This window comes from Carya illinoinensis, chromosome 11 (genome assembly GCF_018687715.1).
Source record: "Carya illinoinensis cultivar Pawnee chromosome 11, C.illinoinensisPawnee_v1, whole genome shotgun sequence".
NCBI lineage: Eukaryota > Viridiplantae > Streptophyta > Magnoliopsida > Fagales > Juglandaceae > Carya > Carya illinoinensis.
In genome coordinates, this window is record NC_056762.1 from 32,748,587 (window position 1) to 32,763,996 (window position 15,410).

General features: G+C 33.6%; 3 protein-coding genes and 1 long non-coding RNA gene across 6 annotated transcripts; all 4 read left to right on the forward strand.

The window, feature by feature from the left end:
- Nucleotides 1–842: 842 nt before the first annotated feature.
- LOC122281675 (dehydrogenase/reductase SDR family member on chromosome X-like) lies at nt 843–5,579 on the forward strand. 3 transcript variants are annotated; one of them, XM_043093403.1, is made up of 9 exons: nt 843–1,196; nt 1,282–1,348; nt 1,783–1,811; nt 1,897–2,105; nt 2,644–2,762; nt 3,247–3,342; nt 3,424–3,499; nt 4,027–4,180; nt 5,110–5,579. In XM_043093403.1, exons 1-9 carry the CDS (start codon nt 990–992, stop codon nt 5,260–5,262), a joined length of 1,110 nt encoding a protein of 369 aa, XP_042949337.1. In that variant the 5' UTR covers nt 843–989; the 3' UTR covers nt 5,263–5,579. The 3 variants fall into 3 exon arrangements, with proteins under 3 accessions (XP_042949337.1, XP_042949336.1, XP_042949338.1); XM_043093402.1 differs by having other exon boundaries at nt 843–1,194; nt 1,269–1,348; nt 1,755–1,811; XM_043093404.1 differs by having other exon boundaries at nt 844–1,194; nt 1,755–1,811.
- A 355-nt stretch (nt 5,580–5,934) lies between these two features.
- On the forward strand, nt 5,935–7,963 carry LOC122281676. Its single transcript, XM_043093405.1, has 2 exons — nt 5,935–6,329; nt 7,399–7,963. The coding sequence occupies exons 1-2, from the start codon at nt 6,111–6,113 to the stop codon at nt 7,624–7,626; spliced, it is 447 nt and encodes a 148-aa protein (XP_042949339.1). The 5' UTR covers nt 5,935–6,110; the 3' UTR covers nt 7,627–7,963.
- A 2,139-nt stretch (nt 7,964–10,102) lies between these two features.
- On the forward strand, nt 10,103–12,260 carry LOC122282750. Its single transcript, XR_006230461.1, has 3 exons — nt 10,103–10,189; nt 10,683–10,780; nt 11,832–12,260. It is a non-coding gene; the product is annotated as an uncharacterized LOC122282750 (long non-coding RNA).
- Nucleotides 12,261–12,804: 544 nt separating this feature from the next.
- On the forward strand, nt 12,805–14,531 carry LOC122282400 (probable cinnamyl alcohol dehydrogenase 1). The gene is made up of 3 exons (XM_043094353.1): nt 12,805–13,009; nt 13,232–13,381; nt 14,335–14,531. Exons 1-3 carry the CDS (start codon nt 12,805–12,807, stop codon nt 14,529–14,531), a joined length of 552 nt encoding a protein of 183 aa, XP_042950287.1.
- Nucleotides 14,532–15,410: the final 879 nt, after the last annotated feature.

A 15,410-nucleotide genomic window follows, 5' to 3' on the forward strand; every position in this document is an offset into this window, starting at 1 on the left:
TTTAATCTAAGGTTATAGGTAGCCACCTCCGTGAGTTGAATTCGTGTCGTCTTTGCTCTAATATTAATTATTAAAGACCTAACCATTAATTTAAAATTCTAAAACTATTAAATATTAATTTGATTAAATTTTTAATCCTCGATACCATAGCAAGAATCACCTTGATCCCAAATTCGAACAATATTGACCCTAAGAATAATGTATGCCACTTATTTAGTCCGCTCATGTATTTAAATTTATTTATTTATTAATTAATGAAATGACTATTAGTGTATTTATATATTTTATATTTTTTAAAAATGTTTAAACATATCTAAAAAATTATTTGAAAAAAAAAAGAAAAAAAAAACCATTTACACTAGACTTCACACCAAATGGGCAAGATGGGGGCACACTGGGTCCTGTTTTTAAGATTTTCTCCTCATTGACTCTTCGGGTTTTGTTTGGTAAATAGGATGAAAATTTTAAGTTTAAGATAAAATATTAAAATATTATATTTTAATATTATTATTATTTTAAAATTTAAAAAAGTTAAAAAAATTTGAATTATTTATTATATTTTGTATGAAAATTTAATAAAATTGTAATAATGAGATGAGAATTTTGAATTTGAGATAAAAAAATTTTGTTACCAAACCAACCTGTTTAACCAAAATAAAAAATTTCATCTCATTTCATCTTAATTCATTATTACAATTTTTTCAAATTCTCATATAAAATATAATAAACAATCTAATTTTTTCAAATCATAATACAAAATTAATATTAAAAAATTATATTATAATAATATTTTATTTATTATTATTTAAAATATCATATCACTCTCACCTATGCAACTAAACGGGGCTTATTTCGTCTCTGGCCCAGCAAACAGAACCATTCTGCGGAGAGCGCTGGACAGACGGTGAGAGTGAGTGAGACACCCCGGGGCGGGGTTAGGCTGATTGAAATCTGAAGTTGGCTTATCTAATATATGAGTAAGAGGGTTGATGATGGGTATAATGATGGCGATTAAGGAATTGTGGAACGCTCTGCAATTCATTTGCTCCGTAGAATTCTGGAGGATGTCGGTGTTTTGGACGCTCTCTCTCCTCGTCTCCTATTGCCGCTTATTGCTCGCTCCTAAATCCCAGTCCTACCCACGATGTCCTCCTGCAACTCTTATCAATAACAAGCCCGTCTGCATTATCACCGGTGTAATTTCATCTTCGTATTTTTCTCCCGACCTGATGGATTTACTCGTTACTTTTTGTGTGATTGTTGTTTAGCTTTTGGCTGCAGGCTACATCTGGGCTGGGTAAGGCCGCTGCTTATGCTCTTTCAAAGGAAGGTTTCTGCGTTGTTCTGGGTACTTTGCTCTTCTCGTTATTTGACATGTTGTTTAGCTTAGCGTGGCTGCTCACACAAAGTATAATCGGATGACATGTTTAACCCAAAAAAACACGTGCCTATTTTAAGTTTCCTTATATTTAAACCATTCAAGCATGCTTCGTCTTTGATTTACAACCAAAGTTTTTCCGAGACTTGCTCAACGCTTTCGTGTTCTGACACACAAGTGAACAAACTTGTTACGGGACACGACTTCTTGTCTGTTGATAGTTTGGCACTGTGAGATCTCTGAACATATAATTTATTTTGATGTTTTGAGTAATGTAAATGGATATCCAAATCACAATTGTTTTCTTTGGATCATGAGAGAAACATTTTGCTCTATTTTTAAGTAAGGAGCGAGTTTTATTTGACAATTTTAACAGCGTGTAGCTGAATTCATTCTGTCTGCAGTTGGACGGTCCTCTGATTTGTTATTGAAGGTATAACTTCTATATCAGGTTTATTGTTTAACACGCCTCCATTTCAAGCCTTTTCTTACATTTTCTCTTACTTGTTGTGTGACAGACTGTTCTTGAGATAACAAGTTCGAATAAAGATGCCCAACTCAAAGCTTTTCGGGTTGACATATCATCTTTCCAGTCAATATTGAACTTCAAACGCTCCCTTCAGCAGTGGCTTTCAGATACAAAAATGCATTCTTCAGTCCAATTATTGATTAACAATGCTGGGATACTAGGAACATCGTATAGACTCACAGCTGAAGGCTATGATCAGTAAATATCTATACCTGCTATTTATTTTTAATGGACTTTGGCTGCTCTCCTGAAACAAGAATTGTTTATGATAAGCCCATGTTAATTTGATCGGACTAGCGGACCATATGCTGCCAAGTTAGATGAGTTTCTTGTGTTGATTTGTCTAATTTGATCTAATTTGCATAAGTTGCTTGGTGAGCTCAGCTCCCTTTTTAATGAGGTAAAAAAAGCAACATTACCGTGCTCAATTAAACTTGACCTTCATGGAATTGAGACCCTAAAGATTTCTCGGAAGTCTCTTTTTTTTTTTTTTTTTTTTTTTTTTCTCTCTCTTTTGTATTTTAATCTTCAGTATCATATCCTTTTCTGTTTCAGAAAATGTTTGTTTTAGTTGTGCTACTTTTTCAGCATATTCTGGTTTTATATGCATCTTATCTCATTAGAAATTGTTGAAGCAAATATCTTATTCATCTTGGTGCCTGGAGCTACATCCCGGTTCTCTGTCTGGATGCAGAATCCTGGGTTGTTCAATGATAAGTTTACCTGTGATTTCCAGGATGATGGCTACGAACTACATTGGTGCATTCTGCCTGGCCAAACTTCTACTTCCACTCCTCACAAACAGTCCTGTTCCTTCCCGGATTGTGAATGTTACATCCTTTACGCATCGAAGTGGTAATATTGATTGCTGTTTGCGTATGCAAAACATTTTCAATCAGACAATTAGTGGCAATTTTTAGTCTTTAACAGAACTATCTTTATTAGGATAAAAACTTTGTAATTGCTGTCTGTTACTACTTGCTTAACCTTGTAGAAGAATGTTAGTGCCCAAAATTTTCTGACTCGTTGATGCGTCAAAGAGGCCACCAAGCTTAGTTGTAAAGTTCCAACGATGTGGCAAACCAATGTTATGTGTTAACTCACTAACAAATGATTGTTTTCCTGCCCCAAAAATGGACAAAGAAGAGTGCATATTGATGGTCCATCAAGATAAGATATGCTGTGATGACAGTGCTTGAGTGCATCTTGATCATCCATCAAATTAGGATATGTTGTGATGAGAGTGCTTGCAGTATTATATTTTCCACCCAATGCTTGATACATTTGGAATGCTAACAGATTATATGATAAAACATTTTGTTAATTCGTTCTTCTTCAGTTTTTAATATGCAGGTTGACAAGGAAACTGTCACTGGGAAGTGCTTCTTAAGACCAAAACAATACCCATGTGCTCGTATCTATGAGAACTCCAAATGTAAGTTATAAAGGCCCCATCAGACATGCTGCATCACTTTTGATCTGAATCCTAACATGCTCACTTGATTGTCTGTTGTAGTATGCCTACTGTTGTTCTCTTATGAGCTTCACCGACAACTTGGTTTGATGGAAAAACCTCATCAGGTCTCTGTCATGTATGTGATTACAAACTTCTTCTGTTATTTTTCATTTTTTTGGGGCTCCGTATATATTTGAAAACATAATATATTGAATTAATATTTATGGGAAAATTTATTTGATTTTAATTTTTGGAATTCATCTTCGATATTTTCTGGTCTTCATGCATTGAAACTAGAATTGTTTTTTCTATCTACATCTGTCTTCTGACTATCTGTAGATATATATATATATATTTTTTTATAAGAAGACATTTTATTGATATCGAAATAGGCATAGCCCAAATACATACAAAGTATACAAGAGATTACACTTACTTAGGAACTAGAAACGATAGAAGGAACTGTATAAAGAACTTATTGTCTGTCACTCTCTTACAACTCACATTTTTTTCTTTTGTTATGCTAATGCGACCTATTCTCATCAGCCATATTTAAGAATTTCTAGCTTTATGCTGTCATCCATCATACTAATCAAGATCCTTTTATTAATGATAGTTTCTGCTTCATCTCTGTTTCTGAATTCTGATCTGTTTGATTTGAAGTGCTGCGGATCCTGGAGTAGTGCAAACCAATATTATGCGTGAAGTTCCTCCATGTCTTTCCCATGTAGCTTTTATGGTCTTGAAACTTCTGGGCCTTTTGCAATCACCTGAAAAAGGCATCAGCTCTATCATTGATGCAGCCCTTGCCCCACCAGTGAGTTTTACACGCACCAATTTTTGTTTCTTCTTTAATTGAATGTTGACATTCTTCAATAGAAAAATATGTTGTCATTAATTATTTATATCTTTATAAATTAATTAAACCTTGTGTGCCTATTGTCTCATGCATCAGTCCAATGCCGCCGCCAGTATTTGTGTAGCTATTTAATTGTGCTGCCAATAAAAAAAAAAAAAAAAAAATTAGTTGTGCTGCCAAAGCAATAACTATTTCCAGAATTTGGCATACTAGGGTGTAATATTACCACAGCTATAAAGGAGCACTTGCATATTTTCATAAAGGCTCTTTCTTTAGTGAGATTAAGGAAAGTGACTTGGGCTCTGGTCAAACAGGCAGGCCTCTTTTCTTCCTTTTCTTTTATTAAATTCAAAAAGGGAAAATTTTGGGTTCAAGAAGTTTAAAAACGTTTGGGTTTAAATATACAAGTATATTATAAAAAGGGGAAATTGGCATTTCACTGTTACTTTTTATATCTTGAACATTTAGGTTAATGAGAATTGATGTGATGGCCTTTAAGAGTCATTGTTTATTGGTTCTGATTATGCAACCCTTGTTGTTTAGGGCAAGTGTGGATTGCATTTTATTCTTTTAGTTTTTACATGAGAGATCCAAAATAAGATTGACGATGACCGGCTGTTGAGCACTTAGAGTATATAGCAATGAAGATTTCAGTTTCTCTGCATGTTTTCTTGAGTTACATTAGTCAGAGAGTCTGTAGAAAGTTCTTGATGAGTGGTGACATTATTTACCTTTGTTGAGGTTGAGAACTTCTGAGTTGGGTATGATTCTCCATTTCTCCTTGCAAGCAGCATTAGCATAAACATTTTCTGAAACTGTATTTGTTATCCAAGTCATGTGTTGATTACTGAGCTAACTAGTTTACTTTTTCTTTTCTTTTTTTCAAGGACAAATCTGGGGTATACTTTTTTGGTGGAAAGGGTAGAACTCTCAACTCTTCGGTGCTGTCGCACAACACAAAACTTGCACAAGAGCTTTGGACTACTTCATGTGATCTGTTTTTGCAGTCTCAGCTTGTTGTCGAGCCAATTTCCACTTGAGTATTGGATTGCAATAGGGAGTAATCTCTTCATCAACCAAAAGAAAAGAGGATGGGCGTTCCTTCAGTGTCAGTGAATTGGTACCGAGTGAAGTGGGTTGATGGCCTGTTCCACGAGATGTGTTCTCAATTATTTTACTTCATGGATGTTTTGTTAAATGCAATGGGAACTTCGTTAAGATGAAATCTTTGTCAAAGCCTTGAGAAATTTTCAGGAGTCATGGTTCTCTAAAGCCAAGGCTAAAGAGACATGAAAAAAGTCCGAACGGTCAGGGAAATGTTATTTTACAATGTATTTTACATATCCCTTCCTTGTTTCATGGAGCTAAAAAATGAGTATAGCCGTCCGGATAATGGAATGAAAAGTGATATAATTTTTTTTTTATAAAAATAAATTAATATAATTTAATATAGTTATTTTTACGTTGTTTTACGTATGTATTCAATTGACGGGAGTGGTTAAAATAATTATTTTATATTAAAAAAATTGATATAATTTATCATAATAATGAAGTATATAAAGAATATGTAAAAGAGATTATTATTATTTTTGTTTAATATAATATATTAGAAGGTGCTGACTTGATTTTTACTTTGGTGAAATACTGAAATTGGATTAAGTATTTCTCTGGCGGAATTACCACGTCAAGATTGTGGCGAATCCCGCGTGGTGATCACGTGCTCCTCCCTACGAAGGGTTTTTCCCTCACTCTTTTTGTTGTATCCTCTGCTGTGCGAGTGCGAGTGCGAGTCCCGGTGGCGGTGCAGTGCCAAAGCCATAAACCCTAAGTAGAAGAAATAGTGGGTAGTGAGCGGATAGGGAGGGAAGGTGTCGCTCTCGGAGCAGAGATGTGGTTCGGAGGCGGTGGAGCTTCTTGGACCAGTGGTGCTGGTATGCTTACTGCTACAACGTTCGTGCGGCATTTCTCGCGAAAGCGCGCGGAGAATCTGAGGAAAATCAACCCCAAGGTGACTCGTCAAGAGGCCTCTTCCATTGCTCAAGAAATCTACCATCTCATCAAGCAGAACGGTCCTCTTACTGTCTCCAATGCTTGGATTCACGTTCAGGTCCTCTTCTTTCCATTTCCATTCCTTCAAAAATATTTTATATTTATATATTAGTGCTGATATCATCTGTCTCTTTGGGTAGCGAAGGTCGTTTGCGATGAAAAAAGTGTTAAAATACTTATCCAACCAGAACATGTTAGCTACGTTCAATTGTGTTCTGTATAATTTGAATAATTTGTGGCATATACTTGGAGATGCAGATATGTGTCCTACCTGCAAAATACCCATTACTGCACCAATGTATTGATTTCTAAACATTGACAGTTGATCTTTGGACCTATACCAAAATCCATCCTCTCTGTCTCCTGAGTTATAGTTGAGATGCTCTTAGTTAGGCAGACTAATTTCTAAATATGAAAGAATTCATACAAATATCAATTTTGTATTTTCTTGGGTTTTATAATCAGAAATATCAATTGAATTCACTAGAACCAAAAAACTTATGTGCCTTTGTAATCCCACTTACTAGCATAGATAATCCAATCTCAAGCTATACTTTTTATCACAAGCTTGTTCGTGAAACATTTATTTTAGACTTATTTAAGCTTGGTTTCATTCTTTACTGTCAATCATAAACATTTTTTTATTCCTTCTGAAGCTGAACCCAAGCTGTTCATGAATAATGGTTTGCCTGTTGTGCTAACTTTGTCTTTTACTACTGAACTTCACTTGTTTGAGTTCTCTTTCAATTTTCACATTTCTCCAATGTTAATCTAACATCAGTATGTATGTTTAGTACTTTTGGATCTTATCTTACTATCAAGATTGATGTTTTCTTCCTTTTAGAGTAATGCTGATTGCTTTCTTTGGTCATTGTTATTTCTCTTAAAATTCCAAAGCCAAATCAAACTAGCTCTTTTAGTGAAATACAAGTTAATATAGATTGGAAGGGTTATTTATCAAAATATATATATATATATATATATAGATTGGAAGGGTAACATATGTTGATGATTATGGCACGTCTAAATACAGATAACTTTCTAATGAGATTTCTTATGAAAATTATATGCCTGTGCATTTGTAGAAAGGCCTTTCAGTTAGTTCACCCCGCTTGTGTTCATTGCAGGAATCTGGTATCAGTGGATTGAACAGCAAGACACACATGAAACTAATGCTCAAATGGATGAGGGGGAGGAAGATGCTGAAGCTATTCTGCAACCATGTTGGTTCTAGCAAGAAATTTCTGCTGTCCACTTTGCCTGAAGAACCACAAACTGAACAGTTGAAACATCCCTCCGAAATGAAACTTCAGAATGAGAAGCCTTCCATAAAGGGGAGAAAGAAAACTGGATAAAAATGTATGTTCCAGGGCCTTTCCTTTGGATTCCACATACGAACGGGGAGCATACCCTTGTGATCCTTCATGACACAAATGAACATCTTTGATCTTCTGTGGTAGTTGTCTTAAACCATTTTGGCTATAATAATATCTTATGCTTTTAAGTGCCGTCCAATTTGTCCCTTCCCTTCACAATGCATTTCCATCTGGTAAGGACTACCAAGATCCAGTCTGTTGATTATCATACTGTCGTAGGATTTAGAATCAAGAAATTGGATTATTGAATAATACTTGGGTGCATATGTTATGAAATGCAGCATGATTAAATGTACATTTTGTATCTCTTCACTCAGGGTTTGTCCTACTTCTTTTCTAAGTTATTATTCATTTTTTATTTTTATTTTATAAGTAAGTTATTATTCATTTTTCACTTACAACTCGTGGGATTTGCCCAACAACAGGCAATGAAGGGAAGAATACAACTTTTCTATGTATATAAACTGATAGATTTTAAGACTTGAGATTTGCTCCGATTACTTATCTGAATTAGATGATTCAATTCGGATAGAGAGAACTACATCATGTCGAGCTTACATCGTATAATACTTTGTTGCCAACTTCATATCAATATTTGGGTTTTGCCAGGGCTCTCTTTAAAAGAAGCAGGCAAGGAGGCAACACTCCCATTCCCGTTGGAAATATGAAAAAGTTGTCCCCGTTCATATTGTAAACTGCAAAACCATGCAGGAATGTTTCTTTCCCAACTACCCTTAATTATTTCACTTGATTTATTTTCCTCGCACACACATGAACACACTTCCATTTCATCTTACAAAAAAGGTAGTAGTTTTTTATACATGAACCACGCGAGGAGTTGGTGCGATGATGCTATTGTTTGATAATTGCTTTAAGGTGGTGCTGATGCTCGTATATATTTCAGTAGTGGGAGCCTAAGTGAAACGGCAATGTTGTACATCAGATTGAAAAGTTTTAAATTCTTTTCTAAACTTAGATGGAGGGAGTGACATTGAACAAATAATTTAGAGATTGGATTTGTATTCTTTACCCTTAGTGCTCCTTTGAATTGTGCCTACCATCAAACAACATATCGGCTCTTACTTTTTCAACTTGATCCGGTGAAATCTTTACACAACTCCACCACCACGAATTGAGCCACTCCTGGCGTTCCATCTTCTTCCCACAGCTCCCCTGACTGAAGGAGGAACTTTTGTTACTCTTCCATTTTTTGTATTTTCATATGATCTTTTTTAAATTTTTAAATAAAATTCTATTGGGTTATAAATCATTTTGTACATATAATATTTATTTTTGGCTTACCGTGGAACCACTATAATTATAAAATAAAAAAAATAAAAAAAAATATAAAATAAAAACCAAAATATAAAATTTTATGCTAATTGAATATCAGACTTACACATCAACCGTGTATTGATATGTCAATAAACAAGCTTTTAACTAAGAATTTTCAAGCGTAAAATGAAATTTTCGTCGAAATCTATAATTTTTTTTATTTACAACATTTCGCTTTCAAATAAAAATAAGATCTCGATTGCTCTGGACATAGAGTATAATGCATATAATAAAGAGTAATACTATGTAAAGTTATTTTTACATATTTTTTGCTCACTCTACTGATGTGATTAGATGTAATTTTTTTAATACACGACCAAAAACATCAATAGAGTGCGTAAAAGAGTATGTAAAATTGACTGCACATAAAATTTTTGTATAATAAATATTATATTGACTGTTATTATATGTATTTTTTAATATCTTAATTTATAGAATAACTTTATATAAATTTTTCTTTTCCTTCCCCACTTATTGTCTTCCCTTTAAATGAGTGAAACTGATTCAATCTCAAGGAGGTCATTGCATGCCTTAGGAGTTGACCTTTTCTTAGTCCCATTAAAATAATAAAAGTGTTTAATTTCATTATTATAAATTTATTAAATTTTTATACAAAATATAATAAATAATTCAATTTTTTCAAATTTTAAAATAATAATAATATTTTAAAAATATAATATTTTATTCAATTTTTCTCTTAACATAAAAACCAATCACTATCTTTATTGAAAAAAATTTCATTTTGGCTTGCAATGAGTTCAACAAATCTGAGTAATAATTCTACCTTAATCCTGACATTCACCTAAGCCACGAGGACGTCACAACCTACGTAGGCCGAGTGCCCTTATTATTATTTTTTTGAATAAAAGAATTTATATTTTACTCCTAAGATATTATTTTTAAATGCCATCTCCAAAGTCCAAAGTTCAAACTATGAAAATTATTTTACTGTTGCATTATCATAATTTTGATGATTTGGTCATCCTTTACAAAAGAATATTTCTACTAAATTATCTGAAACTTACCGCTTAGATTACTTCTTAGTCTTTCCACGTGATTTGTTAAAAAATATAACAAAAATATATTCAAATCAAAAGAGCATTTGAAAAATTAAAATACAAAAAGAAGAAGACTGGAATTGTTGTGCTTTTGGAGTATCTTCGCGCGCGAGTCTCTCACTTTCCGTGTTCTTCCTCTGTCAACCCCGGTAAGCCAACAGAATCTCTTCGCTGCTCGTGTCCACGTCTCTGTACGTTGCTTCTTTTTTGTGTGTTTATCAGCTCATGACAAATACATGAGTGGTAATCGAGAGTTTAAGATTTGTCGTTATATATATATTTACCCAAAGATGTCTCATTTTTTCGGAGCTGATATTGAAAGTCGATCTCTTGTTTGATCAAAGGTACGTAGGAACCTCAGTTTCTGCCCAGTTTGAGTTATTATTTGCCTAGTACTTAACGGCTGTGCACACAGAATCCCGTAATATTTAGTTACCATAAAATTTTAAATGAGATCAAATTCTAATTTGATGTTCTAAGAAATATCTATTAAAAATTATTGACAATTCTCAAGACATCTCTTTAAGACTGGTCATTTAAAAGCATTAGCCAGTATGCCAGTTGTAAATTGTGGAGATTCTTTCTTCAATTATTTATTCCTGCTTGGACAAACTGATGATTGATCGTTTTGTGCTTAACCAGTACTCAACAATGAGCTCCTCAAGTGCAAGTGCTGACTGCCTTGGATGGGCAGCAAGAGATGAGTCTGGAGTTCTATCACCATACAACTTCAGCCGCAGGTATGTTTATTTAATCCGATGATCAGAGGATTGGTCTTCTGATCGGGGAATGAAAACAAGAAAAATCCTATATGTAACGTGCATCATAATCTATAAAGGGTGGTTATCCTTGAATTTGAATGCTGCCATTCATATAAATCAATCATCTTCAATGGGGCCATAGAAAACCAAGCATTACTTTAATGGAAAGGATAGGCCATTTCTACTTTTATGAAATGACCTCACTTAAAATTTCATTTCATGGTAGTTGGATTATTCAAAATCCGGAATATTATTCGTTCATCGAAAAGTATAGATCAAGTCATGTGAGTGAGTGGCCCTGACTAGTGTTTGTTCTAGTCTCAACTTTGTCAACTGCATGTGGGCCTGGTTGGATATCAAAACTATCTTAACTCATCTCATCTCATTATTATAATTTTTTCAAATCTCAAAACAATAATAATATTAAAAAATAATATCCTAACAATATTTTATTAAACTTTTAATTTTCATTTAAAACTATCTCATCTCATCTCACTATCCAAAGGATTGATTCTATACTCTATTCTTTGCTTAAATTATACAAATATCCGGTTTCATTTTTTTAGGAAGAATATGTCTAATTCCGATATGAAAGATTATAACTATGCAGCATTGCAACATGCACCAGATGTGACAATTCCTTTCTTGAAATATAGGCATACAAGAAATAGAAGAAGAAAAAAACTAATTGTGCCTGAAAGAACATCCGTAACGTTCTATATACACACGTTTTTTTTTAGGTGTCCTTTATTGTCTTGGATTGATACGTTCATGAAGGAGAAATTTTGCTTAAATTAATATAAATTATTTGAAAATCTGAGTTGGAAGGGAATCCCAGATATGGATTTCTCATATCAGTTATTGATAATCATCATCCCAATTCCCATGTATGCCTTTTTCTACAACTTTTGAGCAACTATGACGGAAAATTAATCGAAATTTGCATCATGAAGACATTTTGCTTCATTTTCTCCAATTTAACATGATATTCTTATTGATAATAAATATTGTTGGAAATCTTTCTGATCAGGATTCTTGGAGTTGATGATGTTTCAATAAGAATTACACACTGTGGAGTTTGTTATGCTGATGTAATTTCGACAAGGAATCGACATGGGAATTCGAAGTATCCTTTGGTACCTGGGTAAGTTATACTAGACTAATTGTATACCAAGGATATGTTGTACGTCTTAGGTTTCCTTGATCTAATGTATCTGTAATTGCACACCAAACATGAGATTGCTGGAATTGTGAAAGAGGTAGGTTCCAATGTTCCCCGCTTCAAGGTTGGTAACCATATTGGAGTGGGAACCTATGTCAACTCATGCAGGAATTGTGAGTATTGCAACGATGATGAAGAAGTTTATTGTGTAAAAGGACTAGTTTTCACTTTTAATAAAGTGGGTGTGGATGGTACTATTACAAAAGGAGGATATTCAAGTTATATTGTTGTGCATGAAAGGTAAGTGTTCTCTGATGCTATTTTCTTGATCTTATTTTCCTTGGAATATAAAGTATAGAATAAAATATCAATACCTTCCAGTTACTGTCGAATGCATGATGCTATTTCTCATATTTGCATATAAGTATTTAATTACATCTAAAACTCTCAATCTCATGTACTCACAAAAAAGGAAATATTCGAAATTTAGACTAACTGGAGTTGACGTGATAATTAATGTGGAAGTTACTTGCCAATGTATATAGCATTTGTTTCATGGAGATGTTGCATTGAGCTTGTTAATATTGGTAACATAAGGCTTGAGGCTTCCCATGGATCTATGCCGTTGCCAGAATCGCCGATGGCTGGACATAAATTATAGAGAGTTATGAACATTTTCTTTATCTAGTAGCTAGGTCTGGCTGCTCAACATCAATATATACATCTGCTTGCTTGTGATTGTGTTTTTAGAGCGAATACAATTTTCATTGCTGAGGTTCTTTTGACCTATTAGCTAGCTTGGCACTCGAGGAATTTTTCAAGGTTTTACCACAAATTACGAATGTCAATTTTGGTGTTGGAATATAGGTACTGCTTCAGCATACTTGATGACTATCCATTGACTTTAGCAGCTCCTTTGCTTTATGCTGGAATTACCGTGTATGCTCCCATGGTGTGCCACAAGATGAACCAACCTGGTAAATCTTTAGGAGTGATTGGGCTTGGAGGTCTTGGTCACATGGAAGTGAAGTTTGGGAAGGTTTTGGGTTGAATGTGACAGTTTTCAGTACTAGCTTATCCAAAAAAGAGGAAGCCTTGAGTATACTTGGTGCGGACAGATTTGTGATCTCATCTGACTAAGAGCAGATGGAGGTAGAATTAGATAACCTTGTTGTAAAGCATCTGTTGCTCTGTTCACATTAGCGATATCAAAATCGATGACATATCCTGAGTGTTGTTGGATTGATGGTTGTTATGATGTTTGCAAGCCCTGGCTAAGTCCCTTGACTTTATAGTCGACACGGCATCTGGTGATCACCCATTTGATCCATACATGTCACAGTTAAAGATTGGTGGTGTTCTTGCTCTTGCGGGATTCCCAGGTGAAGTCAAGTTCAGCCCTGCAAATCTAAATATTGGTACTTAAATAAAATTTATGAAATTCATATACTCTTTTACTTAGGCCTCATATGGTTTCACAAATGGTCTCAACAACCAAATATCATTCAAATACAAATATTTTACAATTTCAAATTTTTAAATTTTTCATCTAATCATTATTTAATCATTACAACTTTTTCAACTTTTCAAATAAACTACAAAAAATAATTCAATTTTTTAAAATCTCAAAACAAGAATAATATTAAAAAATTATATTCTACCAAAAATTTTATTTTATAATATTTTTATTCAACTTTTTTTTCTCTCATTTTTCAAAACTCCATAAAACATCTTAATTCAAATCATCTCACTATTATTTACAAACTATCTCATTACTATTCACATATTTCTTATATCATCTTATCTTATAAATATAGCCAAGCAAGGTTAGTATCATTCTAAATTTATGAAGTCAGTCGTCTTACCAGTGTAACACCATTGAAATGATAGTCATTAATGATATTGTTGTTGCATTAGCCATAAAAAATGATTTGTTTGATTGTTAGCCATGTCACAGGTATTATCATTAAGGGCTTGTTTGGTTGTTAGACTGAGCTCAGTTTAATCTAATTTTAAACTGCGTCTAATTTTCAAGTACTCAATTCTCAAATTACTAAACTCATCTCAACTCAAAACATCTTTACATGTGTGGCCTACAATCTTTTTCAAATCAACACCTCTTTATATGTGAGACCCACAACCTTTTTCAATTTTCTATAAATATATTTAAATTCATTTTAACATTCAAACATATCTAAAATTATCTTAGATAGACCTCACATAACTTATTCCACTAACTCAACTCATTACTAATAATAAAGAACTCAGTTCAGCTCAGCTCAATATCTAAATGTAGCCTAAGAGTGCTACAAGTAGGATTTTGTGAGTTTTTAACATCGGTTATGAGCTGCATGAATTGAACTTTTGGCAGGAATGAGAACTGTTTCTGGTAGCATAGCCGTGGGTACAAAAGTGACACAAGAAATGATAGACTTCTGTGCTACTCGTAAAGTTTATCCAATGATAGAAGTAATTCCAATTGAGTATGCAAACAAAGCTATAGAGAGGGTACTGAAGAGAGATGTGAAGTACCGATTTATGATTGATATTGAGAAATCCCTTAAATGAATTGCTGAAGAAATGAGTAATGCTTCTTCTGAATGCACACATTCTGAATACCTTAAAAGCCCACAGTGGCTAACTTTGATTATGTTTTTAGGAATTTACTTGTGTAATAAAAGGCATTTGGGTTTGATCTTCTGTATTATGCAAGTGGGCAGCTAGCCTAAAATAAGTGAACTGGGCGTAGAGTGGTGTTTTGCGACGTGGATGGTTTATTAAAAATTGGAAGTTTGGACTACTAAATTCTTAGTCATTTTGTATTGTTGTCATGTATGCTTGCATGGCAAATCTATTTTGCAATGGATTTGCTTTATTTTGTCTTGTTTAAAACTAGTGATTTAAAAAAAAAAAAAAAAAAATTGACCAACTAGTTTAGGATATTTATAATGACACTTTCCCATATTCACTATAACAGAATTTGAATTTTGTGATGGACAAAACCGTTACTAAAAATAACAAAACCATCATTAAAAATAGTTTGTGACGGTTTGAAAGCGTCACGTAAAAGGCATCACATAAACTAATTGGTGACGGTTTACTGTTTAACCGTTACAATTTTTTTTTTTTTGGTGTGACGGTGGGAAGTCTTTCGTGAGATGTAACATTTGAATGTAAAAATTTTTTGTGATAGTTAAAATCTGTCATAGAAAATAACGTTCAAACGTTCAAATGAATGTTCAAACGTAAACTCGACCAATTGACATTCGAACTACAAAAGTTAACGTGCGTTGGTTATGTTTCAAACGTTGAATATTTACGTTCGAACATTAGCTGCCTTAGACGTTTGAATGTCGCATTCGAATGTTAATAAAAAAGCATTCAAATGTAATGTCTATAACGTTCAGATGTTGGGCCGTCGTTCGAATGTTTATAGTTTAATCATTC

Coding starts and splice junctions, on each gene's coding strand:
- LOC122281675 (XM_043093402.1), top strand. CDS start 990: ATGATGGGTATAATGATGGCGATTAAGGAATTGTGGAACGCTCTGCAA. Junction 1,349..1,754: donor AGGTTTCTGCGTTGTTCTGG/GTACTTTGCTCT, acceptor CAATTTTAACAG/CGTGTAGCTGAATTCATTCT. Junction 3,343..3,423: donor TATCTATGAGAACTCCAAAT/GTAAGTTATAAA, acceptor TGTCTGTTGTAG/TATGCCTACTGTTGTTCTCT.
- LOC122281676 (XM_043093405.1), top strand. CDS start 6,111: ATGTGGTTCGGAGGCGGTGGAGCTTCTTGGACCAGTGGTGCTGGTATG. Junction 6,330..7,398: donor ATGCTTGGATTCACGTTCAG/GTCCTCTTCTTT, acceptor TGTTCATTGCAG/GAATCTGGTATCAGTGGATT.
- LOC122282400 (XM_043094353.1), top strand. CDS start 12,805: ATGTCAATTTTGGTGTTGGAATATAGGTACTGCTTCAGCATACTTGAT. Junction 13,010..13,231: donor GAAGTTTGGGAAGGTTTTGG/GTTGAATGTGAC, acceptor GATGTTTGCAAG/CCCTGGCTAAGTCCCTTGAC. Junction 13,382..14,334: donor CCCTGCAAATCTAAATATTG/GTACTTAAATAA, acceptor AACTTTTGGCAG/GAATGAGAACTGTTTCTGGT.